Genomic DNA, 27,646 nt, shown 5'->3' with positions numbered 1-27,646 from the left:
ATTCATTCCGGCTATATTCACAGAGCAGTGATAAGTTTGTATACTGTTACTAGCACCAACTGGTGAATAAATTCTGCTACTCATTTTGCTTTAAAGTTAACCTTCTCCATCTACAGGAAGTTACCTACAAGCTATACATGAGCAGACAGCTCTGTGTAGGCCTTTTATCACGTTTTGTTAGTAATAACAATAAGGGACACGTTCTTGGGTAAACAAAAGTCTACTGGAGGGAATACTAGAAGGATACAAAAGCATTCATCAAATGCTGCAAATGTTTTGCACAAGCATAACATCCAGTAAGTCCTCAGAGTAACAGCATGTCCCAGGGTATTAGAGATCAGAAACTGCATAAATACTGTTTACTGTAGTAAAGCTGGAAAGTACCAACCATTCTGTCTTCGAAGGTTTTCACCATGATGCCATCAGGAAGGGAGGTGGCGAGGAGAGCCATTTCCTTACGCACTGTGCTGAAAAACTTCTTCGCTTCTGGTGCCTGGAACTCCAACTTCTTGAAAACATGGCTCTCTGGTGGTGGAAGTAGAGAGACAAGATGACAGCGAGACTTGGGTTTTGTAATGCTTCCAGTTCACACGTCACCTTGTTCACTAAACTACCATTTTTTATTTGATTCAGTAACGGTTGGTGGCCCACGAACTGTATTAATAACTGGAGTTCAATAACCTCCCTGAAATAAATATTGCACAAAATCATTGTGTGGATGCCGTTTTGCTTGCTATTTGTGTAGTCCTTACCATGTAAAACACATCCCAGTTTACTTGTCACTGACTATGGCGCAGCCATTTTTTCAGTCACCCCAGTATCTATGTGAATGCATACCATCATGAAGTAGGTCACAAATAATATTCATCAAGTACAACCAATATTTAGCACCAGATTCTATTGAATAGATCGGCTGCACACATGAATTTTGGTTCAGCCCACCAGTTGGTCATTTCCACTGAGTAAACATCATGAGTTGCAAGCACTCTGTGTAATGGATATTGGGTGCTCATTTGAGAACTTCAACTGACACAAATTAATACAGATAAGATATGTGATGGATTAACACTTAAACACTAAAATAAGTTGTTTTGCTCGAAAAAGTAACTTAAGGTTGCAATTGGTCAGTATAATGCTGGAGGACCAATGCAAACACCAGCCACACATTACATCATTGTCCCCTTACCTGGCGCAGTATCCAACACTGAGAACACCTCTCCTTTGGCACTGGTGAATATGACCCCAGGTTTGCCACCACAGTGCTGGCACAGCACAGGTGTGTCGCTTGGCCATTCAGAGCGTACAGGCGTCTGAGCCTCAGCTTTATCCTCTTTATCTGCTTCTGGTGCAGACTCCATTTTCTCCTCCTCGGCTATGGCCACATTATCAAGAGTCTTCTTAAGGTTCTCCTGCAACTTCTTGATATCATCAAGGAATTTCTTTTCCCTGGTGAATTTCTCTGGCTCAGCAATGGGTGAAGTTGGAGAACCAGTCAAAAGCTGTTCTACAGTCATGTTTTTCAGGCTCTCAAGAATTTTAATAGTCTCCTTAAATTCTTTTAAGCTCTTTACAAACCCTTCTTTTTCATTCACTTTGGCTACAAGCCCAGAGACTCCTAAAGCGGCTGCAGCAGCTGAAGCAGAACTCTGACCTGGCTCTTCTAAGTCAGGCTGCGCTGCTGGCTCTGCGGCTGCACTTTGTGCTTCCTCTGTTACCTCCACGCCAACACGAGAGTGCTCATCCTCCGTCACACCATTGTCGGTCTCCCAGCTGTCACTATCATCTTCCCACTCATCAGAAGAAGCACCACTGGAACTGCTATCCACAGAGTCAAAGAATGATTCCTCCAACTCAGACTCTACATTGTACAAATGCTAAAGAGAAGCATAAGAGTGATCAGGATGGGATTTTTTTTAAGCCAAGAAAATAATCACAACATGCTGTACTTAATGTAAAGATCTACATAAAACATCTACTGTAAAAATGTCATTGAACAAAAATAATAGTTTTGAAACACCTACTCAATGATTTGTACATACACATTTTGTTTACAGTATGTATGTACTGAGCTAGGGGACCCTTTTGGCACCCTATAAATAAAAGAAGATAACAACAACTAAAAACAATTATAATTGACACTTTGCATGAATTGTTCTTGTACTCAATGTCCTCATGCAAATATAAGATTGGTTTGAAATACTGAGCAATGGAGGGACTGGTCATTGAGGTAAATTATCCTATAGGAGATATGCTCATAATTTGATTTTCAATATCACAGACCTCAGTCTTCCTTTTTGCTGGTCCTACTGTTCTATCCTAACCAATCCCAAATCCCAAACTTAGGGGTACCCAACCACTGTCCTCAAGGCACACTAACAATCCAGGTTTTAAGGATAGCCATTCTTGAGCACAGGTGTCAATTAGTACCTCAGTTATTTTGATTTAACCATCTGTGCTCAAGCATGGATATCACTAATACCAGGACTGTTAGTGTGCCTTGAGGCCCGAGGTTGGGAAACACTGACCTAACTACTCCCAGACTTGGATACGCCACATACTCAATTCCACTAATTGCTCTTAACCAGAACGTTGAGTGAGGCTAACTCCAACTGGAATACATAACACTTTGAACATTCTACGTAAGCACCCTAACAAAGTGAATATGGTCTGGTTCTTTGGATCTCATTTTACGAGGCCCTAATAGGACCTTGATCAAGACCAGGCCCAAGGAGGAGTAGGTTGGACTTGTACAGAATGTAAGAGGTTTCACATGCAGTGTGGCCTAAGCCGCATGCCGTTTAAGCGTTTGCACACCACCACATGTTGGATGCAGTTTAAGTTTTCATCCTTCAAACGGCATTCGATGTTCGGTGGTTTGCAAATCACATGCTAAACTGCCACTTAGTAACATATGGTCCCCTGTGGTGTGGACCATAAGTTGGATAAAAAACATAGGACCATTATTCATTACTTCTACAATTGATATGGAATATGACAAGAACGGCTCATTTGTTCTTTTTGCATGTACAATAATGGCAGAAAATACTGAAGTGCTACTTGCTAATTTAGACATACATGGCAAATTATTTTAAAACTATAATAAAAAATAAATAATTCAACTAGAACATACAAAGCATTGGCAAACATACATATGGTATCCTAGATACAGACAGGTGAGCAAATTATTTACCTAAGTAGCAACACACACTTCTAGTCACACTAGCCAGTCTTACCTGTGGAAGAACAATGGTTCTAGAATTCTCAGCCCAGATCACTTCTACTTTACTACTAACGTCCACACGAGCAACCTGTCCCACCGATGGCTGGGAAAGAGACAGGATAAAGTCAGGGGGAAAAAAAAGCTGTATACAAGGAAGAAGGACTATAGATCAACAGCTGAAGACTTCTTTCTGCACGTTTGTGTATGCTGCCAAATCAAGAAAGCAGCCTATGGAGTGATGACTGTATTCCTGAAAACAGCTGCCATACTATGGGCCATATTCAATTAGGCTGCGAACAGCAGTCATTGGCGATAAAGTCATTTTCGCAGGTTTGACTTACCCCCGTATTCAATTTTCCCGACTTTTTCGCTGGAGCAAAAAGTCTATGCATTGGGACCAGCGAAAAAGAACCACCAATGAATAGGTGGCGAGAACAAGTGCAGAATTGGGGTTTTGGGGTGCAGACTTCCAAAAACCACCCTGCACCCCTTGGACAGGTCCCCTCAAAAGGCATTTGGTGTCAAAAAATTTTTTAAAAGTGCCACAGGACCCCGAGAAAAGGTACTTTCATTTTGGGGGCAAAAAAAAAGTTGGGGAACAAACTTTTAAAATATCGAAATAGGCTCGGGGGGAGGGGGTCCCCCAGTATGCCCCAGGTGTTTTTTCAATTGCAGGTCCTTGCGGCAGGAGAATTTTTCACGATTTTCACAAGTTCACTTTAGCCACTTAAAAATATACTTGCACCCATTTTCAGGTACCCCAAATTTGATGGGACTACTTATTTTCTCAAAAAAAGTGGCTAAATGCAATTCTTCACCACTGTCCCAAAGACGCTAACTAGCACCTATTGAGACCATTCAAAGACCCCAAATACCTTTTGCAGGGCTTTTCGAAGGTACCCACAGTGAACCCCCATGTCAGAGCATCTTTTGGGGGGTGTTAGGCTGATTTCCCAAAAAAAGACATGACTTTTCGCCGATTTCGTTTTCTCCGATTTGGAATTGAATACGGGTATAAGCAGGGACGAGCGCAAAAACTTTGACGGCAAAACCTCCAATGATGGCGAAAAGTCCGGCAACGGACTTTCGCTCCAAATTGAATATGCCCCTATGTGACCAGTTGCAGACCATTCAGTTCTGTTATCCTCCATTTAGAACCTCCGTTACGCACAGTTTTATTTTTTTTTAACTAATTATCGCAAGAACAATAACCAAATTGGGGTTCTGTATAGAAGTGAAGAATCAAAACTAATGATCGAAGAAGAGTTTTTCTGTAGGAATACATTTAACACCATTTATTTTGTCTTAAAATATAATCCTGAAAGGTTTTCAAAGCGCTGGCACTTTATTATTATGACACGACAGAAAACAATAAAAAAGAAAAAAAAAAAAAAAAGACTAAAAGCACACATTACTGTACTTAAAGGGGGTAAATAAATTCTGCATGTTGGGCTCCCATGACACTATATAGGTACAGAATCTGGCCTTTCAACCCTTCATGACCGTAAATTATTAAAATATTTAATTTCTCAGTTTGATAAAGCGAACATTTCCTTTTTTGTCATCAATGGTGGGATCATGCTGTGGTATACATGTATTTAGTTTATGGTCATGAGACATGGAAAACAGGCAAAATGAGAGCAATATCATAAGTCAGCATTTACTGTAACTTATGTAATTAGTGATACCCAGAAAATAACTCCACATTTTTGTCATTAGATTTCTCCCAAATACAGGGGCACGAGACATATACATATTTGTTGAGATAGGTATAGAGTTAGCATTTATAGAGAAGCTTTTTTATTTTTCATAACCAACCCAAAATAAATAAAAACATGTAAATACTACGTACTGGGGAACATGGGGAGTTAATTTGAATAAGGTACATAAGCTACTCTTCAGCAGTAATAAGGTCTGTGAAGGTGGAGGAAGTTTTAGTACAAGTAAACTATTAGTGATCATCACAGCAAACCCGGGAATCATTGCAATGGTTCCTGATCACTGAGGCTGTCTGAATGAGCTGGCCAGAGCTCTAGTTAGCCATACTCCTTTGTAAGATCTCTGCTGCCACCTACATATGGCAGCAGGGATTAAAGCCTATTTGCCCATGTACAGAGAGCAGCGTAACGGTATATTAAGTTATGTTATTATTAAATTATTTTTTGCTTTATACATTTATATTTTAGAGGCACATCATTCTCGTATTGTACAAAATCGGGGGGAAACAAGTTGGTTATCTCTAGTTCTGTTACATACACCGATCAGCCATAATATTAAAACCACTTACAGGTGAAGAGAATAACAATGATTATATCGCTACAGTGGCTCCTGTAAAGGGGTGGGATATATTAGACAGCAAGTGAACACTCACGCAATGGGCAAGCGTAAGGATCTGGGCGACTTTGGCAAGGGCCAAACTGTGATGGCTGGATGATTGGATCAGGGCATCTACAAAACGGCAGGTCCTGTAGGGTGTTCCTGGTATGCAGTGGTTAGTACCTACCAAAAGTGGTCCAAGGAAGAACCGGTGTGCGTTGTTTACCTGGGGAAAAGATGGCACCAGGATGCACTATGGAAAGAATACAAACCCAGCAGAGGCAGTGTGATGCTCTGGGCAATGTTCTACTGGGAGACCTTGGGTGCTGCCATTCATGTGGATGTTACTTTGACACGTACCACCTACCTAAATGTTGCTGCAGACCAAGTACACTCCTTCATGGCAATGGTATTCCCTGATGGCAGCGGCCTCTTTCAGTAGGAGAATGCGCCCTGCCACACCGCAAAAATTGCTCAGGAATGTTTGAGGAACATGACAAAATGTGTTGACTTGGCCTCCAAATTCCCAAGGTCTGTCGGATGTGCTGGAAAAAAGAAAGTACGAGCCATGGGAGGACCCAACTCGCAACTTACAGGACTTAAAGGATCTGCTGCTAACGTCTTGGTGCCAGATACCACAGGACACTTTCAGTGGTCTTGTGAAGTCCATTCCTCAATGGGTCAGAGCTGTTTTGGTGGCGTGAGGGGGGGCCTACACAATATTAGGCAGGTGGTTTTAATGTTATGGCTGATTGGTGTATCTTGCAAAGCTAAATCTGGAAAACTTATGCATGTTACATTGTTAACAATTACTGTGTATGCAGGATCATTACTTTTGCTGTTTTTGCTATAAAAAGCCATTTTGAACTTAATTTATTTTGTTACTCAGGCACATTCCCACCATGAGATGAGAAGTGTCTATCTCAGCTCAGGTTGTATTTAAAATTTCTCTTTATTTACTGGATGCACAAAGAAAAGAAAAACCCAACAAAACACTAACTACAGAGAGAAGCATATAATTAAAATTTTTGTTGCGGATCATATACAGCCTGCAGTCAGACATCCACCCCATATTTTTGGCATAAAAATATGTATTCTGAGCATGGAAGTTATCATACGTGATCACCAATGACCAGGTGGATGGAAACAAGGTAGGTGGACAATTAAGAAAATAAAAAAAATACACACCAAAATGGAGTTTACAGTGCTCCTGCATTCATGAATTAAATGCAAGTCCAGCATTTCCTAGACCAGCTCAAGTGTCATTTATCCTAACAGTAAAAAGTCCCTAACTGGTAGGACATTTTTAGCAGGGCGGGGGTTACCTGGCTGCCATCATCGACAACATCAGGGTCCGAGCTCCCAATGCGTACGACAATATCTGTGGCTCGATATCTGAAGTCTGGGTGGTCAACAATGTCATATACACTGACGTCCTCTTCTTCTCCAACAACCTGAAATATAACGTTTTACTCTATATCCATGTACACCATAAACAGACAACATTCTGGTCTCTCCTAGCTGCATAATATAGTAATCTCAAATACGGGTTGCCTGGACATTCTGCTCACTCACTTCAACATCATCCCCTTCAGAGTTCAGTTTGATCCATTTTACAACACAAGTACGTCCTGTATGATCTCCAGACTGCACCACGCCATATATGCTGGGATCCTGGCCAGCGTGCACTGTGGGACGATAAGACGACATTCAGGAAACATATTTATGAAGCAAACCTCTTTCCCAATAGATCACTGGATTTTGTACAGCATAGAAATGCAAATTATGCAAAAGGTAAAACAGATCTTTTAATCAGTAAACAATTCAAGTTCACTGACCTCTTTTATCCACCACAAAATCTCCTGGACAGAACTCGTTGTTGTCCAAATGCTGAATAGGGATCAGCTCATTGGAGCGAATATTGGTATCTATGGTTCCATCCTGCCACATGACATCGGCTGTAGTCACTGTGGTTATGACTTCAACTGCTACTCTGTAGAAAGACAAGAAGTATAAAACATTGAACACAAGAGACACAAAGCGAAGAGCAAGTCAATCCACCGTAATGCAAAGTAATGCCTGTGTGCCATGAAGTTAGATGATGTATCTGAAAAAATAAACATGTATGCAAAATATGTTCACTATAACGTCAGTGGAGGAACAAAAAAAGTGGTCAGCATCGCCTCTGACCTTTAGCTATAGCCTATGTTGTGTCTAATATTGTGGTACTATGATAGGTTCTCGAGCAGTAGTTCTGTAAAAGGTATTATGATTTGCATGTCAGAGCACTAAAAGGAGTCACTACGACCAACAGAGGTAACTATTCACTAAACTGCAATTGTTTTTGTCTCCGATTTGAGAACGTTGGAAAATAGTAAGGTGATTATTAGCGCAGTCTCATTAACGCATGATGATCTTCTCACAGTAGCTTGTGGCCATAATTACAAGTTAAGAAAATGTAGACAGCAGGCAGAGATGAGACATATACACTGAAGTGCCAAAAGTCATGGGATAGATGCCTGTTATCGTGTAGGACACCCTCTAGCCCGGCAAAGTGCAGCAATTCGAAGTGTTATAGATTCCACAAGTGGACAGAAGACCTCTGGAGATGTTGACCCATGCCATCTGGATAGCTTCCCATAGCTCCCTGATATTTGTAGGTGCAGGATCTTGGGTGCGAATGGATTTCTCCACCACGTCCCATAAATGCTCAATTGGATTCATGTTGGATGAACGTGGTGGCCACACCATTCGTCGGAACTCTCCTGAATGCTCCTCGGACCAATTCTTGACCACTTGAGACAGATGACACTGTGCATTATGCTGCTGAAATATTCCATCTTCAAATGGTCATCAAGCAACGTAGTAGTTACAGGTCAATGATGTGTTCAGGTGGACAAGTGTACCCAACCCATGCCGAGTGAACACACCCCACACCATTATGGAACCACCACCAGCCTGCAAGGTGCCTTGTTGACAACGGAGATCCATTGCCTCAAGGGGACTGCGTCACACCCAAACTCCATCATCAGCCCAAAACAATTAGAACAGTGACTCATCGGACTACGCCACATGTTGCCAGTCCTCTAGGCCCAATTAGCAACGTCACAAGCCCAGGTGAGTTGCTGTGTCTGGTGTCGTAGTGTTAACATGGGAACTCTGATGGGTCCTATGCATCTGGTACCTCCCGTTTTGAATGGGGATGTTGCCTGTTACCACGGACAATTCTGGCCAGACGATGCTGGACACCATCATTAAGCACCCGTGATCTGCCACTGCGCTATCCATGGTGGGTGGTAACGCCTTCCATGACGTATTCCCCGTACACACGTAATACCGTAGATGGAGGAATGTGGATTGTCTGCACAACTTTGGAAATGGAATGTCCCATCCATCGGGGACCCACTATCATGCAGTTAGAACTGCGATAATTCACGTCGCCTCGCCATGAGCAGCCTAGCCGGTGTTCAAACTGACAAATGAGATGTCAGATTACAACTGATGCAGGTCTGGGCATTTCCAAGACATGCCAGTCTAGTGACGCCACCTACCATTATCTTTACATACTGCTATACCATGACTTTTTGGCACTTCAGTGTATGTTTGCCCATAGCCTGCAAAGATAAATGTTCAATCTGAAGCATATGACCTTGTGTTAGGCACAATTGAGTACAGGTTAGAATGATTAATTTAATCTAAACTGCTGCCATCATTAGTCAACAGAGCCAATTTCCAGAAGACCTAAGCAGTGACGGACCTCTAATAGTAACATATTGCTAGCCAGCATTACAAAACTACTCAAGTGCTCCATCTGTATACTGCCAACTTAAAACACAGGCCAAAACATGCGTTATATCAGTTTATGAAATGGAATAAGGAGATGAAGTACAAAAGCTCCCCCTGCCAGACCCACAATGCTGATTTTATATAAGAAGCTTCATGTATATAATGCCAGGAACACTATTTATTATAACAATGTATCTGCGCTAAGCCATAGAGGAAGAAATCCTGCACATGCTGTGAGAAAATGTACACTATCAAGATACCACAAGTCTCTAAACTACCTGATGAGCCACTGGGTATCATCCAAGCTCAGATAGAAGAAGAACTTCTCTCCTTGTTGAAAATAAATCTATGAAGCATACCATATACAGTAGCATGAGGTACACAAAGCTAGACAAGGTCCTAATAAGGACATTACAGACGTGGAAACATGCCAACCAGCTTGAAAGCAAAAATGGAGAAAGTTGTACAATCTTAGCAAACTACAGATCAGAAATTCAGCAAATCCTTCGTGATATTTTCCTAAAACTGGAAAACAGAAGAGCAAGAGAGGACAAGCTCTGGACTAGAAATAAACAGGAGTTGGTAAAGATTGCCTTGTATTTAGGCAGTTTTCTGTTCAAGGAATCGCTCCTTCAGGTATTCCAATGTTTGGCTCCAGAACCCCCACCCCCCACCCATCTTTGCAAAAATAATAGCCGAGGGATAGGTCTTATATCCTAAGGCATAGTACTATAAAATATAGGCGAGGTTCCACCTGTTTACTAGGCAGAAGGAGAACAAGACCAAGTGTATATACCACCGGTACTCTTCCCACAGCTCAGAGGCTGAAGTCTTAAGGTGCGTACACACTGGGCGATAAAGTGGACGACTGAACGATAACGATATCGTTATCGTTAATGATATCGTTCAGCGGCTGTGCTCAATGTCATGAACGACATTGAGCACAGCCTGCCGGGGACAACACTACACGATATCGCTCAGGGAGCATATCGTGTAGTGTGTACCCACCATTAGGGGTAAGATTTACTAAAAGTGCGGGTTTTTAGAAGTGGAGATGTTGCCCATAGCAACCAAATTCTAGCTATTATCTTCTAGAAGGTGCTAGATAAATGTTAAGTAGAATCTGAATGGTTGCCATGGACAACATCCCCACTTCTAAAAACCCGCACTTTAGTAAATATACCTCTTACTGCTAAGGTGCACACTAGAAAAATCAGTATTGCCAAGCAAGTCAAAACAAATGCAAATAAAAAAAGCCCATTAGGAAGAAACCAACTATGAAAACTGTTATAGAAGGTCTTTCAGCTTCTGCTGACTGGCTGCATTTTTATCAATAAATTGTCTTTTATTGACCTCTCTGTAGTCCTGTGTCTGCCATGTTTTTTTGTTTTTTCTTTTACTGCTGTTTTTTTTGCACCATCCACAAATGAAATTGGTGTGCCTACAATGGAGCAGGTGCCAGCAGACACTCAACATACTGCCATAGATGAACCTCTGCCGCTGAGAACCCCAAATGAGGATTGGATGACAGCAACTTGTCATACCATGATACCAGGGTTGTAATTTGCCACCTACTCCGGTTCCTATATGGACACTACACAATGATCAGCTTGTGCCGGAGGTACTCTCTCATTTGCTACATTTTTAACCTTAAATTACCAACACTGCTTTGTAGCCTAAAGAAAACCAGCTATTTCCATCTTCCCACATACTGTATATCTGTTTAGGTCTCAGGCTTTTAAAAGCACATAACCCAAGGGGCAAAGATGTACCATGTAAACTCTCAACAGAAGACCATCATCGGCAGGGTGAGGTTTCTTTCTGTATACTTTATTTCAGGCCCGCAAATATTTTAGTTGTTTATTAAGAGAATTTATAAAGTTCACACACATTCTGCAGCGCTTTATATTTTCTTATATTTGGATCTATATAACCACCTTGCTCAATGCTATCACTACATCTGACTGGGAGACAGCGAGTGAGCAACATGATTAGCAGCCATTCCCAGGACTTCTACCCTAGTCCTTAGGACAATTAACAGGCTAGGTGTGTGCATGTCTGAAAGCCAGCACTTTAGGTTAGACCATAAACTAATCCCTTTGCCCCAATTAATCCCAAATGGGGCATATACGGCCTTTATCCCATCCTCAGTATTACATGCAGTCTTTCAATAATATCACCCCAATATCCCCTTAATCCCTATTCATTAAATGTTTAACACTATAGGATGGTATTCTCCTCACTCCTTGTGATTCCTGTATAAAAAAAGGGCTGTCAATTACGCCCGCCAGTCACCTGACTTCTGAGCCAATAGAGGTCATGCATAATAAAGAAGAAGGCTCTAATTTTAATGGGAAAATTGAATAATGTATATCATATATATGGCTCCAAAGAAACCTTTATAGCTGTTTTAGGTCACAATTACCAGAAAAGGGGGCTTCTCAATTATATTCTAAAGTAATAAACTTCTGTCCCAACATCCTCTATTTGGTCTGAAAACTAAAGCTATGGTTTTTGTTTATTTATTCTTGTTGGGTATGTGAACCCCCATACAATGATTACAGTAGGAGGTGCCTACACTAGATGAGATCTTGTTCAGCCATTCTCCAGCAAAGATTATGAACATTTGTGTTCATACAATTACATGCTCATATCATGCACCAGTTACTAGTGACAATTTGTGGAAGCCTGCCTTAAGGTGGGTACACACCTGATCAATATATCTGCAGATAGATATGCAGACTGTGCAGAACATACGTTCTGCATACAGACTGCCCGTTTCGCCTTGACTAACGTTACAACTGGACGGGCATTTACATGCGCCCGCCCAGTTAAGCTGTCAATCACCGCCAGCCAGTGCAGCAAGTGTATGGGCAGGCAGCTGTGATATTTGTAATATGTAGCACTTATCCACGTGTATCAAATGCCTTTTCCTTTATATTGTAAGCTTGGCCCCCTTACCTCTCTCTGTCTGTTAATCCCCAGTATTGTTTTATTACTGTTTTGCTCTCTATTGTAAAGTGCAACATATTACGCTGGCGCTATATAAAGAAATGTTAATAAATAATAATTCCTTCAACATAACACCAAGATTAGTCTAAAAGTGGAGACACTGGGTTAATAGTTGAGGTCTTGTTCAGATTATAATATCCCCTGAAAAAACTTGTGAGATGCTTACAGAGCTGTCTTACATGCTGCAACAAATGAATAAAAATGGGCACAAATAATGGGCCTGTCTAATCAAATTAGGAATCTATTCATTCAAAATAAAAATGTACAGGGCACAGTTAGGATTAGAAGGACTAGAAGTGATTTACATTATTGTTATCTTCACAAAATAATATATGCTGTGCTGGCGTAATCATAGTTATGAAAAAAATAGAGAGTCAAAACTGTTATATACCATCCATTAAACTAATTCAGCTGTGATGTCAGATAAGTTGGGAATTTCAGCAATATTTCCGTAACCTATACAATAAGCCAAAAAGTCACGGTCAGTCCTGAAGGACATTTCTTACACAGTGCCTGCTATGTAACCTTTCCCAGCAAGTAAGCGGTAACCAGAAACTACAGGAAAGATTATCAAGATCCCAAATCAGGAAAGTCCCCTGGCCTCAACGCCTTTATAGTGACACATAAATTGCTATCAGCTCAGTTACTTTCACTCTTTAATAGCAGCATTATTGAGTAGCCTTTTTTTTTTTTTTTTTTTAAATCAAGTTCTTTGAAGTTGGGATTAGAATTACTCACAAAGATAAGGATATAAATAGCTATGCCAGTTACTGTCCCATTTCCTAGTCAAATAACAATGTCACGCTTTTAAACCAACAAGTTTTGTTCTTTGGTTTATTGGTTTGTTACCACATGACTATATGGAAATCTATGCTCGCAGTCCAACATATAGAGAGGTCTAACTAACCTGTAGACTATGAGCTGATTAGTCGAACGCTAAACCGATGTTTTCGCAAATTGAGTGTTTTGCCACTGCGCACGTGTCAAGGTACAGCACCATAGCCGCACGCTGTACGTTTTCACTCAGTGTGATTGACAGTCGGGGAGCGTTTGGTGGAGGCAATGGGGAGTATCGGATAAAAACGCAGGTGTGTCTTGACAGTTTTGGGGGCATCATGCGATGATGATGCCGAACACAACAAATATGGCTCTGGCTTCCCTGTTTCTGCGGCCATTCTGCGCAACCATAGGGTTACTCAGGAATCCGATCATCGAAAGATCTGCAACAGTATTTTGCAGATGCTGCCAGTGAGCGTCTCAATGCAATCTCCAGTGCCTGCGACATTGGCATATTGTCACAGAGCAGCTGCTTATGGGATCACAGCTGCAGTGGCATTAGTGTACAACTCTGCATCAGGCCCTATATGACGTAATACTCTCCAAGAGAGAATGATAGGACAAACATTAAATAGGAATCCAGGGAGGGACAAGTCAGACACCTGAGGAAGATTAGTGGCCACAGATATGGGAATGAATAGAAAGTCAACTTTGCAATAATAAAAATATAAAAAGTTTACTGCAGATAATATCTACTGCCTGTAAAACTCCATAACACACACCTCCCCTCTCTCTGCTAGAGACAATGTGACCAATTAGGACCCTATATTACATCTACATGCATGGAAATAGTACTATACTGGTACAAAGCCAGATGATTCATTGATAAGGTTTTGTGGACTAATAATGTTAATTATCCATAGATCACCCCCTATCCACAATTATAGACTTGGTACAACAGCCAAGTGCCATTGTCTCATTCTGCAAATAAAGGTGCGTATCCACTAAGCGATATTAAAGGACGACTAAACGATAACGATAGTTATCGTTCAGTCGTCCATTAATCGTGCACAATAATGTCGGAAACGACCAGCGATGCACACTCCCGCTGGTCGTTTCCGACATCAATCATCGGCTGAACGTGCCGATAACGGCAGATTGACCATGTTCATGGATGACGCTGGGTGCCTACACTGAACGACTAATCGTATGGTCTTCCCTGGGTCACGTAGTGGATACGCACCTTAAAACCAAATCCCTGTCTAGGTTACTGTATAACAGGGGAAATCTATATATAGTTTAGTTTTGTACTTACATCCCCTATTTTATGTTCTTTTTGAGAGCAAGAGAAATAATATTATATATATATATATATATATATATATATATATAAAATAAATAAATCTGTGTGGGATCCATGGTATGAATACCACAAGACTATTCCTAGTAGACATCAATGCATATTCCTTTTATCCTTACTACCCTTTCACAGTGGGCTAGCTTCTTCCCTCGTCTCACATTTTATATCTGTACCTCCTTCACTACCACTAAGGACCTTTGCACACAGCGCTACATTGCACTTATGTGCAGTAATCAAGATAGGGGCATGGGAAAGAGGCAGGAACAAAATGGAAAAAATAAAAGTCAAACACTTAATAATTTTTACATTTGATCCTGGTCCTATAATCTGGCATTGATTAATCTATTTAGTATACATACATAGAGATATAGCAAATTAAATGTTGGGATAAATTTGTTGACTTACTAATTTTTGTGAAAATAAATATGGGAGTGAAAACGTAGAATATTTAAAGCCCAACTGCCAGTTTTCCCATTAAAAGGTTTATAAAATGAATATATAGTATGTACCTAAATGTTATAGCAAATGAAATCCCGCTATACAGCAAAAAAAATAAAAAGATAACCAAGCAACTCTGATAGATCAATAAAATTAAATAGGGAGTAAAGGTTACGGGGTGTCCCCACTTACAAACCTGTCCCCTGTTTTAAACTCTCTGTACACCTTGCTCTTTTTCTTCTTTTTGTGTTTCCGCTTTAGGTTTCGTATAGACAGAGGTATGCTCTTCTTACGCCCAGTCCCACTGCCGCTTTTTGAGGACGTCGTAGAGCTGGCAGAAGAGGTCACGGAGCTTGTGTCGTCAGTGTCCTCCGCAGCCTCATCATCCGCGTCCTGCTCGCTGGCCTGAAGGGGAAAATCTTGGAACATTTCCCGAACGTTGCCTAGCAATTGATCCTGCGCACAACACTCTTCAGAACTTGGAGCTTTCCTTAACTCTTTGCCATTGTCATTAGGAGCTTCATCTCGCACTACGCCTTTCACAGTCTCTTCAGATGCTGGGGCACTGGCAGAGTTTCTTTTGAGCAACTCTGCTGGGTTGGAAGACTCTTGGGTACACAAAATCATTTTCACAATTTGCTTTTCCCGTAACTTGTCCATTTGCTAATAATACAAATGACAGACAGGGAGACTTATAATTGCATTTCAAATGCTATCAACAGTTACATTGTTAATGCTTATTCTATGCATTTACAAAATGTTATGGCATATGTATTTTAACAAGTGGTGCTGTTATAATTCTGTGTTGTTCTAGAGGTTCAAGCTCATATTTAGAAGTAAAAGATTTAAATATTACTCATTCTAAATAGTCAATTATAACATGTTATATTTGAAGACATTTTAAGGCTCAGTCATTTACAAAATGAAAATAAAAACCTCCACACAACTGAGGATAATGACCCTTCCAATATAATTTCATATATTGGGAGGTCAGAGATGTGGAATATAGCTTCTTCTAAGAGGTGAGAGCTTGGACCTTGCCTGTCCCTCCAATTCTTGAACCTCCGATACTGCCTTCTAGTTTATTACCAAACAGGAAGGTTACTGTTCCCCAGTATGTGAAAGATACAAACAAAAGAGGCAAACATTTCCTCCTTCCATAATTTGGGAGATACAGACAGAATGTATGTCGCAGAGCCACCCAAGTACAGGAGGGGAGGAATGTTTAGTAAGAAAAATACTTGCATTATCCTACACTCCGGGTTTTAATTAGGGCAGGGCGTCGCTTCTGAGAGAGGGCGCGCTGAAGTATTACGCTCCCTGAAGAGTGGCATGTCCTCTCAGGGAAAGGGTGTGACATCATGGCAGCCCCCTTTCCATCACCATCTAGGGGGCATACCCAGCACTCACGTAGACACTGAGCTGCCCCCCAAGCTCTCCCAGCACTGTGAACAGATGCTGTGCACATGGCATGTATTCACGATGCGGTGAGAGTTTATCTCCCCTGCAGGACACTGTGGCTTGCAGGGGAATGGCAGGGAGAGGAGCAGCAGCACAGTGGGAGGCGGGAAGCGGGGCGACTTCATAAGGGCAGGCCGCAGCGCCAGGCTGAAACAACCTCACGGGAAAGCTATATCCGCAGAATCTGTGATATCTGCTATATTGTGTAAATTGGGGGTTACAAAGGCTCAAATGAAGCAGATTTTGGTATAATCATGAAGGAAATGGATCAGTAAAGAAAAGAACGACATGGAAGCACAAAGAAAAACCACCTTCAGAGGCCAAGTGGATGGTGGCAAAACAGAGGAAGAAAAAAAAAAAAGCTTTTTAAATCCTAAAAAAAAATATTCCATAACCGCAGAAAAGCAAAACCAACTACACACGGCTAAACTAAATCAAGAGTCAAGAGACCCTGATGGGATCATAGTTCCAATAACCAAGTAGTCAAACAGCATCCTGATGAAGTCTACTTAAGGACAATGTCACCTCTCTACTAATTCCTGAAGCATGGTGTGGTGTAGAGAAACTGGCTTTCATGTAAGTGTGAATCCCATTAGTGACATAAATCGCGTAAAGTAAATTCACACAAGATACACTGCACAAAGCAGTCTAGTACTCACTCTGCACCAGCCCCTTCCAGTCAGTGTTGACAAAAAAATAAATAAATGGTGATGTTGAGCACAATACCTAATACAAGGGTTTGCTTTTTTATGGTGGTCTGAATGCTGCATGTGTCTAATGCAATTTTCAATGCAGATAGAGAAACCTGCAATCAAGAACATTGCTGATGGTTGTGAGAAAACATGTGCTAAGGCTCGCTTCAGTCATCCCCACCTGCCACTCCAGAATACCAGAAGCTTTTCCTGAGAAAGGTGGCCAGCTACCTTTCATGAGAGGCAATGTTATCCATGACACAATTTCCGAGAGCTACAAAAACACATTTATTCCATTCTCAGAAGTTATAAAAAAAATACACAACAAGCTAATGAGAAGGGGACAGTCTCCATGTCAAAAAAAGAAATTTCATACAAGACAAAACAAAAAAGGTGGTGGTCCAGGAAGAGTAGTAATCAGTGACATGGGGAAATAGATAGGGTAATTTGAGTACATGTGGCATCTTATCTAAGGGCACGTGGAATCTCTTTCTTTGATTAAATGTATTGTTTTCGTGAAATTGTGTGTAATGTGCTGCCCTTTTTAAAGTTATACCCCTTTCACACTGCCAGCAATAACCCGGGTTATTGCAAATGAACGCGCAGCAACCCAGGTTACTGTGCAGTGTGAAAGGGCCAGGTTTAAATAACCTGAGTCGTGAAATAACACGGGTCCAAGCCGGCTCTCGATGCAGTGTGAACGGGTAACCCGGGTCCTCATGACCCGGGTCCTGTTCACAGCATAGGAAGAGCTGGCGCTTAAAGATAAGCTCATCTCCAAGCGTCGGCTCAGTGGTGAAAAGTTATTCCCGTTTTTTGTCAAAGATTTATCGCCGATTCAGACATTTCGCTCCAAATTTAATATGGCCCTATATCTGCAACACTCTAGGTGAGTGGGTGCGATGTGTGAAAACAAATATAATTATGGCAAAACTAAACCCCACTATCAATAATCATACAGGAGAAAGAGGATGTTTATTCCCCATAAATACTATTGCATATAACATGGGATACTATAAGCAGAACATGAAATGTTAGCCAGCTTAGTCTCTGGTAATCCATACCTTTTTTGTGCCTGTCACTTCCCCGAGGAGGCAGTTCTTCTCTAGGCTTTCACATAAGATTCTTGTGGGTTCCACCATGGTTGGAAATATATATAGGCATCTCTCTCCCAGCTGTCTCTGCGTGTGGTCAAACGAGCCCATCCTCTTTACCCTGATACAAGAAAACGTTAGGAACATGCTACACAATCAGCACTGAAAATTGACACCTATTATGACAGACAAAAACGCTCTTCACACAGCTTTCTAAAGGAGCATCACAAAAGCAGAAAGGTTATATACATAGCTTGTAAAAACAAACAATTTAAAAAATGTAATTAACACACAAATAAGCCTGCACACACATCTATATTATACATACAAGAAAAAAAAACCTCATTGCTCCTAAGGAAGAACTATTTCTCTGAAGAGACTTCACTATTGCATTCAACAAGACCGACTGGAATTTACATATATTCAGCCAACAAAGCCCAGTTGTGATTAGTATTAGGGAAATTAGGATTTCTGAAGCATTACATTCCAAGATTATAGCAGTCAATCAGCAAAGTGTGACATCAATATGCAAACAAAAAGTGTGTGTGTGCCTTAAAGGGCGATTAGTAGGTTGGAAGAATCTGGGGTTTAAATAGAAAACAGTCACCATACCCACATGAACAATAAAGGATTGAGACACTATCGGATAACAACCGACATTTATGGTGGAGGCGCAGGGTAAAGTATTATACAAAGTGGTGTGCCATACAGCATATTTGCAGGGGGGATAGAGGAGACAGACATCATGAATTAACCTACTAGAAGAGGCTAGTTGACCATCTCCCTTCCATCCTCTGCCATTTCTTTTTTCTCTAACTGATGTAAATGTTTAATGAATCAGGATTGTGTGGGCGATAGTTTGGGGAAGAGATACATGCATAGCTACTGCAAATAAAGAGATATAAAACACAAGTTGGTATTGAAGGGTAACAGGTTACCACAATTGGGAGGACTGACTACATTAAAGTAATTTACATGAAGTGAAAGTAAGGAGAGAGGGGGCACCTTAAGAGTTTGCGGTTTCATATTCAACACACACTAGTGGCTTACTCACTTGTGCAAAGATTCTTGGGTTATAACAGAGGATGGTGGGTCCATAGAGTCTGTACCCCCAAGACAAAAGCTTTTTGTAATCCAGGTTACTCTCAATTCTGTTACTTGTACCTGGATGGAGCACAACAGAAGGATATAGTGAGAAGAGGACGTATGGAGGATGTGGTGGGGAGGAGGTGTACATTAGTAAACAATCAGAACAATGAGGACATGGAGGTGATACAAAGCAAGCGGCACCAAGCAGGGTAGGTTATAGAGGAAGGAGGTTTTGTCAGATGAAGTGTCCTACACGGTGCTCACCTCTTCAACACCCACGCGGAATTTGCTCTTGGCGCTCAGAACTGGTTTCACCCCAGACAGCCACTGCACATTTGAAAACACCTTGGATGGACCAATAAGCACTTGGCCAGGATAGAACCCATAAGAGTCATCAAAAAATAGACCCTTGTGAAAAAAAGAAAGCAACAGGAGTATTAGTAATACATTCTACATGGCCTTATAAATATACAATTAACAGACAACAGAATGTGATGAGCGGATAAGCCATTGTGTAAGGCACAGGTTCTCAAACTCGGTCCTCAGGACCCCAAACAGTGCATGTTTTCCAGGTCTCCTCACAGAATCACAAGTGATATAATTAGCTCCACCTGGGGATCTTTTAAAATTTGCCAGCAAGTATTGAGTACACCTGTGCACCTGCTGGGTGACCTGGAAAACGTGAACTGTGTGGTGTCCTGAGGACAGAGTTTGAGAATCACTGCTGTAAAGGTAATCAATATTCATTGTAAGAACTAAACATCAAAGGTCTTTGATTTTCTGCCTTGAACACAGAGTTCAGGCTCAGTGTTTCCCTCATGCACCAAAGGCTTAATATCAGCTTGGCTCAGGCTAGCTGAAATATGTACCAATACCTGACAAAGCGGATTACTGTTTTACAGAAATGTGACCAGCCCCGGAGAATGAAAAGCGAAACAATTGTACGCTTTTGTACAAAGCAGCTTCTGTACAACACTGATAACTATAACATCAAATAAAATTCCCATTTAATCAAATTGTAGTGATATTTGCTGATCACCAGAATAGAGGAGATCTGCTATAAAGTGGAGACCTCCATGTTTGAGCCCTGCAGCCTCTCAAGGAGATGGCTTCTAGAAATTATTCAAATTGATTGGAAGGATGTGCAGACAGTTACTGCCGTCATGCCACACCTAACCTGGTCACCCATTTGAACAGTCCCTGCTGCTAAGCTTAAATGATCCACAAATGCAGCTGTTATAGAGGTAAATGTCAGAGTCCTAGAGGCTATATGGAATGGGAAGGAGGAGGGAAGAGGTATTTACACCAGAAGCATTCTTCTTTACCACTGCACTACAGATAAACATTTAGGGCCCAATTCTGAGGTGGGAGTATAGCACAAAAGAACAAGTAACTGCACCTTGCCAAAGCCATGTTGCACTGCAGGTGGGTCAGATGTAAAATGTGCAGATATATTTAGATTTGGGAGGGGTGTGTCCAAACTCAAATCTAAATTACTGCGTAAAAATAAATCTGTCCAACATTTTTGGGCTACATGCCAAAGCAGCCAGTATTTACCCCACATGCAAAATAATACATGTACTTGCACCCCTCGCATTGCAGCATGGTTTGTCTAGGTGCAGTTACTTGCTCTAGTTTATATCCCTTTTACACTGCTGCAAAAATCTGTGTTATTGCAGCTTTAACTTGGCCCGCGGCTTGGTGTAAAAGGGTTAACCCGGGTCCAGTGACCCAGCTAGCTACCCGGGTTGGTCCAAGAAGGACCCGGGCTACAGGGCAGTGTGAATGGGTAACCCAGGTCCTCTGACACGGGTCCCGATCACTGCATAGGGAGGGCCTCATTCCCGACGTTAGGAGATTATATCATCTCCTAGCGCTGGCAGAGATAAGCCGCGGCAATATCCCAGGTCCAGTCTGCAGGGTAAATAGGGTTCAAGCCGCCGTGACACAGCTTGAAACCAGTGTTCAGTGTCCTGAGCTGGACCCAATATTTAGGTGTAAAATGGATATCACTCTATTCCCAAATTTGAATCAGGCCCTTCATTTCTACATTGCCATTTAAAATCAAAACCACCCTTAGCTCTGAACGCCTGTCAGTGAAGAATTGGCACAGTCAATAAAAATGGGATGTAAAGAAATGTGCCCTAGAGGCTTTGCTACTGGATTCTACTCATGAGATATTTACCGAGTCACTAGCATGGGGACAGACATCGTATAATTTAGAAGCATCTTCTGTGCTCATGGAACATCTGCAACCAGAGAGTATGGGAAGAAGATATGGTAAACCGGAGTAAATGCAAACTGTGAACTTTTAGCCATATTATAAACACCAACAATTAGCAGTATTTATCTAGCATTACAGACAAATTCATATGAGGTGCATTCAGCTAGTTCAAATATGGCATTCTCTATACACTAGATAGGAAAAGTCTACCTGGCTCCATTAGACAGCTTCAGGATAACCTGGTTCTTGAGGTCATAAACTTTCCCGAGCCAGTAGTCATAAGCAATGTAATCACCGTACATGATAGGCTGAAAATGGAAAAACTACAGGTTAGACTCACAACAGGGAAACAGATTAAAGACAATATGATACATAAAGATATAAAAATGCCAAACACAGGTTGACAACAAAAATAATAAAGCAGCTCAATAGGAAAAATTCACATAACTCAACCTTATTTTCCTGCATAATGTGAGCGCTGTAACACTGCTGGGTACATCACTGGGATATAAAACATACCATCTATAAAGTGTTAATTATAGCACCCTGCAACCAGTGCAGTTCCTCTTTCCTGCCTGGGGTGTCGTGCTCTGTTCTGGTGCTTCTAGCACACTCAGCTGATGCAGCAAACCGCTGAGATACAGACTATAGTGTGCTAAAAGCACCAGAGAAGAGGAGAGCGACACCCAGGTAGGAAAGAGAAAGTGCAGGAGTCGTGACAGGTGCAGGGTGCTAGAATGAACACTATATAAATAGCAATACAGCACAGCCACTGACTAGCCAGTCTACCACATAACTGGGAGAATTAGAAAAGTGTATATTACAATTTCAGAATTATTTAAACACTGACTTGGAGAGAAAGCTGGTTACCCATTACCAGCTGTTTCTTGCTAGGTCTCTTGAAGATGAAATGTTAACTAGAAATGTAAATTATGGACATCTTACCCATATATGTTGCAGTTCCTTGCTGTTGACTGGATGAAGGAAGCAGTTGGTTCCCACTACTTTTACCATACAGACTATGTTGACATCTATAACTGTGCCACACTGACTGTCCTGTTCAAGATCAACAACAAATCAAGATAATCAGAGAAAGCATCAATCGGAGCAGGGGACATGTAATGACGTACGGTTCCCCACCTTTGTACTCATGCGACGTACAACATCTCTGGGCACCAATGATCGATCCTCCAGTTTTAACTAGAAGACAAAAATGAGATTGCTGCTCATGTAAAATGCAGTATATCTATAGATTGTAAGCTCCTAGGAGCAGGGTCCTCCTCCACAATGTCTCACAGCCTTCTTCTCTAGCACTTCTATGACAGCCTTCACCTTCCCAGCTGTACTGTGTACGGAGAATTGTGTTGCTAATTGTTACTTATTTTCTGTTTATATTTTGGTTACTGTATTTGTAATGTTCTGTGTATGCTTTACTGTATGTACGGCCCTGCAGACCACTTGTGGCGCCCTAGAAATAAAATGTAATAATAATAATAATAATAATAATAATAATAATAATAATTAAACAGTGCAACCAGTAGCTAGAAATTCACAAAAGCTGGCAGACTCTGCGCTTCATTGAGCAATTATTTTTGAACAAAGCATTTCTCAGACATAACTAGCGTCATTCATAGAAAGTACCACTATATTAACATATTGTGTAAATATTTTCATAGTGACAACTAAAATTTGTCCTCCATTTATCATTATATACATATTTATTTAAAATAAATGAACTTTCATTAAAAAAAATATATACACACATACATACACACTTTTGGAAAAAGAACATGAAAAATAGGGGACGTAACAATAGAGATGCTAGCAATAAAGTAATAGGTTAAAATGTAGCTGGGGAAGGGCCAGTTAACTGTACAGTACGGGGATAGCAGAGCTGTCAGTACAGAACTATACTGCCCTTTAGTGAGGGAATCCTAAGGGGTTTGTTTCAAACTGTGTAGAGATCACTAAGCCTGACTTCACAGTCATCTGCTATTACGATCTATGATACAGCACAGACAATGGGTTGTTAAACAAAAAACTATTTGGGCATTTAACAAAAGGTGAGTTGTATTTAATTCTTTGGCTGGTTCTCTCTGGAACTGCTGACTGCATTAGTAAGAGAATCAATTTCTGTGGTGTGAAAATGTTAGCGCTGCTCTAGCTGGAGTTACGGGCTGCTTGCCAGAATACTCCTAGGACACAATGCAGACAAACTGCATCAAAGGGGAGTATACTCCCTGCACCTTCTCTGACATGACACTACAGAACCACATAGAACACTCTACATTGAAATAGACAATTGTAACAAACCTTACACAAGCCACAAACAGCTTCCATGCAAGCTCTTTTCAGCAGGGGTCTAATTCTTACTGTCTCTTTATGTTGTGCAAATGATATAATTATGTAATGGCTCCAATAGCCTGTTTGCATGTACAGCACTGCAGGAGACAATGGCACGGGCCTAACACAGCAAGGACATTTCAGCTACTCAATGAAACAAGCAGAATTTCTTCAGTATGTCCTTTAGACTAGGAATCCCTCCCGCATACACCATCTTAATATCTGAAATCAGGAAACTACAAAAGCCATCTCTTTTCTATTTAAAATACACAGTGAAATTAGACGTGTATATGACAGATTGATTTACATTGGGACATTTTACTAGTGCCATTATGGGATCCGGATTTAAGGGAAGGTCACCAACACAAAGCTATGACAGCACCACAGGGCAGCCTGGTGGTTTCCAGACACTCTCTAGGTTTAACGTCACTGCTATGTCTTTTCACTTATTCACAATTCTTGTTAAATCCACAATAGAAAATGAACCAAAGTGGTTGCATGGAAAAAAAAACCACAAGAATAATTTGAAGTAACAGCAATAACTGGCTGCAATGACCATTTGTGAACTTGATATATAAAGAATTATGGGGGAGATGTATTATCTGGTGTTAGGGGGATAAGAGGTGCGCTGATACCACTTCTCCCCCATGTATTATTGTAGGGTTGGGTAGTATGCCCCCTTGTCATTATTTCCACTGCTATCTACAAGATAGTGCGCCGTGTGCCACCCAATGCATGAACGGTCAGTGGCACTGACTGTTCCAAAAGCTGCAGCTATCGATATCGACAGCTGCACTGTTCCCCTATCACCACAGCAGAGACAACAGAGTCCCTGACTGCGACGGCGGCCGGCACCGGCTGCACGTGAGATCTTGCAATGCTTGCAAGATGTCGCAGATGCCCAGTGGAGCCAGATGGGAGGTGAGACACAGAGTATCAGCACAAGGCGGGAATAGCCAGAGGGGGGAGTTTTCACACCGGGATATCCGATAAAGAGGCAAAGTAGGAAGAGTTATAGTGGCACAATCTGTGCAGCTATAATACATCCACATTCACTTTGGCAAAGGTGAACAAGAGATTAACTAGTAAAAAGCAAGTGGCCCTGCACGGCTCCCCTCAATGTCCAGCTATTCCTAGATTTATATTTATTATGATTATTATCAAACAGTCCCCTGAGATTGATATAATGATAGGCCATTACTAATTATCCCTAGAGAGTGGGGAACATGGCTGCTTAATTATACTTTTGAAGAACAAAATAACTGCATTTTAGGATTCTCAAGATGAAAACAAATGCGTATAAGTGCCAAAGACTCTCTTTGTAGGCTGAATATTAGTACGCTCCTTTACAGACACGGTGTACATCAATTAAGATACTACATCTTGGATGTGAAATATGCATTGTCCATTACCGAGTACAGCAACATGACCCGTCTACTCCCTTCTGACCTCTTGATGACATGAGTATGACTATGGTAGATGCATGAAGCACCACTGAGAAAAGACACTTAAACCTGTGCATGGCAAAGCAGACAGGAGGAGTGACATGAGGCTATTGCTTTCATTCTGATGTAGTGGATTCTGCACACCCACCTGACATGTGCACACTGCAATGTACGGTTATCCCCCACCCATTCTTTTAACCAATTCACTTCTGTATGACAGAGCAGGCTATAACAATTCCAAGAATATTCTACAGAAATGAAAGCAAAAACCACTTATGGGGATAATTTATCTAAATAAAAGGTTAGAATTTAGACCAGCAGTCAAACAGGACAAGGTGGCTGGCCCTTTATGAGGGATTACAGAGAAAATATGACAAATTTATTTCCATTACCAATCGTAATTACTTATTAATGTCTTCATTTGTACATGCTGTTGTGTCCTAACAACAATACAAAGGGTGCATTCTGCAACTACATCTGTCAGAGCCTTTTGCCTAATGACATCCAAAGGCCTACATTTGGGTTCTAATAGGTCACAGAGTACCCCAATAGCTATATATAAAAGGCACTAGATTCCCTGGGACACTTCCATGCTCAAGTCTTTAGTCTGAACAAGCCAAAAGGTGACATTTCAAGGTGCAGCTGAGATTTCAAATGTTGGTGGCAGAAGGGATCTACATTAAACCTCTTTTCCTTAAATGTGCAAATAAAAATGAAGTATAGAGGAATTATTAATTCTCCTGCTTTAGGTGCATCATACACAACAGACCCATATATGCCTGGAATAAAACACCAAAGGAAAAAGGGCAATGTGCATGAGGTGGACGTGGAAGAGGCTTACTAGAGTTTCTGGCACTAATGGAAGTAAGATGACGTGATTATTATCTACTTTATTAATAGAAATACCCAGAAAGCCTCAGGCTAAATGCAGCTGTATTAAATGCTGGCGAATGATCGGGTTTCAACACATAATAAAGAATTTCAAACAGACAATACCGACTGTCTTTACAGAACTAAGCACTGCAAGTCCCAAGCCATTTTCAAATAGAATAATTATACCAAGGATATTTGTTCTTATTCTACTATAGCATCTTATCACTGCTAGGCCTTCCAAAAACAGGTGGTCCTCTCTTTTTTACTTCACCTTCAAGACCATCACTTACTACCAGTTATTTGCAGCAAAAAAAAGGTTACAGCGGTGGTTTTCCACGTTTAAGCACAAATTGCCAGATATTCAGGGTAGGTGTCAGTTTTATCCACCCATGTGAGTACCCTGTTCATCCACCTCCATGCTGTTACCAGTCATACTGCTGGGGACTCGCAGGTCAGTGTCCTTCCCATCTCCTGCCCCATTCCACAATCACACAGCTCCCTGCGGCCCATTACCTTGGTCTCCTTCACATCCTGCCTGATCCCCTCTGGGTACCACTGCACGCGCACGTAGCCCCTCCGGAGTGGCCCGAATCTGCTGGCCTCCTCAGCGGTGTCCGATCCGGGGCTCCCTTGTCCTGGCCCACCAGCAGCTGCTCCTCCTCCGCCGCTGCCTCCCTTCTTACGGCCCCCACCGGTCTCTTCTGCTTCCACCACCGCATCATCCTCATCCTCTGTCTCCGAGTCCTCCCCATGGATGAGCCTCACCAGGCCGAAGCGGCTGTGACCTCGGTAGCTACCGAACACCAAGTCATGGGAGAAGAGGAGCCGCTGGGAGCCCTCGGTCCCCGGCGGCGGGTGAGAGTCTCCGGCACCTGGGGAGGAGGGAGCTACTGTGGTCGCTGGATCCGCCATTATTGTTGTCCGGAAGAGAACAGAGGAGCTGCCGCCGGCCTGGGCGGTTACCAAGGAGAGGACGGCGTAAGGGCGAGCTGACATCACCCCGCCGCACGTCGTTGTCAGGGTACAGGGATGCTGTTGCTAGGGAAACCCTTCTGACATGTTACTAGGGAATCTGCTGCTAGTGCCAAGACCCGTGTTCTTCAGACTGGAGACACAGCAGCAGACTGGAGACACAGCAGCAGCAGCAGCCTGCTTGGAGAATATAAAACGTAGTCATTATTATACTCGACGTGACTCGTTAGCATATTCATTTCTTTATTTCGCGTTACTACACGTCAGTAGATGCTGTCTGCTGTTTAAGGGCTAATATTAATAAATTATATTATCATAATTGTGCTGTACAGTAAGGGAGATTACAAACAGGGCCATTTATACGATAGTCTGGCACTCATATAGAGTTACAGACAGTACTATAGGAGCAACTAGAGTCAGATGTATCAAGCAGAAAGAGTGGAGAAGTTGCCCATTGCAACCAATCAGCTTCTACCTATCGTTTTATAGAATGTACTTAATAAACGCTATGAGCAACTTGTCCAGTTCTCCACTCTTTCTGCTT

At 41.7% G+C, this 27,646-nt stretch overlaps 1 protein-coding gene across 1 annotated transcript in view; it reads right to left on the bottom strand.

The window, feature by feature from the left end:
* Nucleotides 1-27,091, bottom strand: part of UBE2O (ubiquitin conjugating enzyme E2 O) — a 41,508-nt gene extending 14,417 nt beyond the window's left edge. The window contains exons 1-15 of the mRNA XM_088480548.1: nt 26,644-27,091; nt 22,610-22,669; nt 22,415-22,525; nt 21,680-21,777; nt 21,431-21,494; nt 19,510-19,653; nt 19,211-19,320; nt 18,127-18,277; nt 15,106-15,572; nt 7,375-7,529; nt 7,112-7,224; nt 6,862-6,990; nt 3,234-3,323; nt 1,187-1,874; nt 389-525 (exon numbers count right to left, since the gene is read on the bottom strand). Of these exons, the coding sequence (XP_088336674.1) occupies nt 389-525; nt 1,187-1,874; nt 3,234-3,323; nt 6,862-6,990; nt 7,112-7,224; nt 7,375-7,529; nt 15,106-15,572; nt 18,127-18,277; nt 19,211-19,320; nt 19,510-19,653; nt 21,431-21,494; nt 21,680-21,777; nt 22,415-22,525; nt 22,610-22,669; nt 26,644-27,042 (2,916 nt within the window). The 5' untranslated portion in view covers nt 27,043-27,091. The remainder of the gene's footprint in view (nt 1-388; nt 526-1,186; nt 1,875-3,233; nt 3,324-6,861; nt 6,991-7,111; nt 7,225-7,374; nt 7,530-15,105; nt 15,573-18,126; nt 18,278-19,210; nt 19,321-19,509; nt 19,654-21,430; nt 21,495-21,679; nt 21,778-22,414; nt 22,526-22,609; nt 22,670-26,643) is intronic.
* Nucleotides 27,092-27,646: the final 555 nt, after the last annotated feature.

This window comes from Taudactylus pleione, unplaced genomic scaffold (genome assembly GCF_031769625.1).
Source record: "Taudactylus pleione unplaced genomic scaffold, aTauple2 ptg000256l, whole genome shotgun sequence".
In the NCBI taxonomy this organism is placed as follows: domain Eukaryota; kingdom Metazoa; phylum Chordata; class Amphibia; order Anura; family Myobatrachidae; genus Taudactylus; species Taudactylus pleione.
This window is presented reverse-complemented; position numbering and strand designations above follow the sequence as displayed.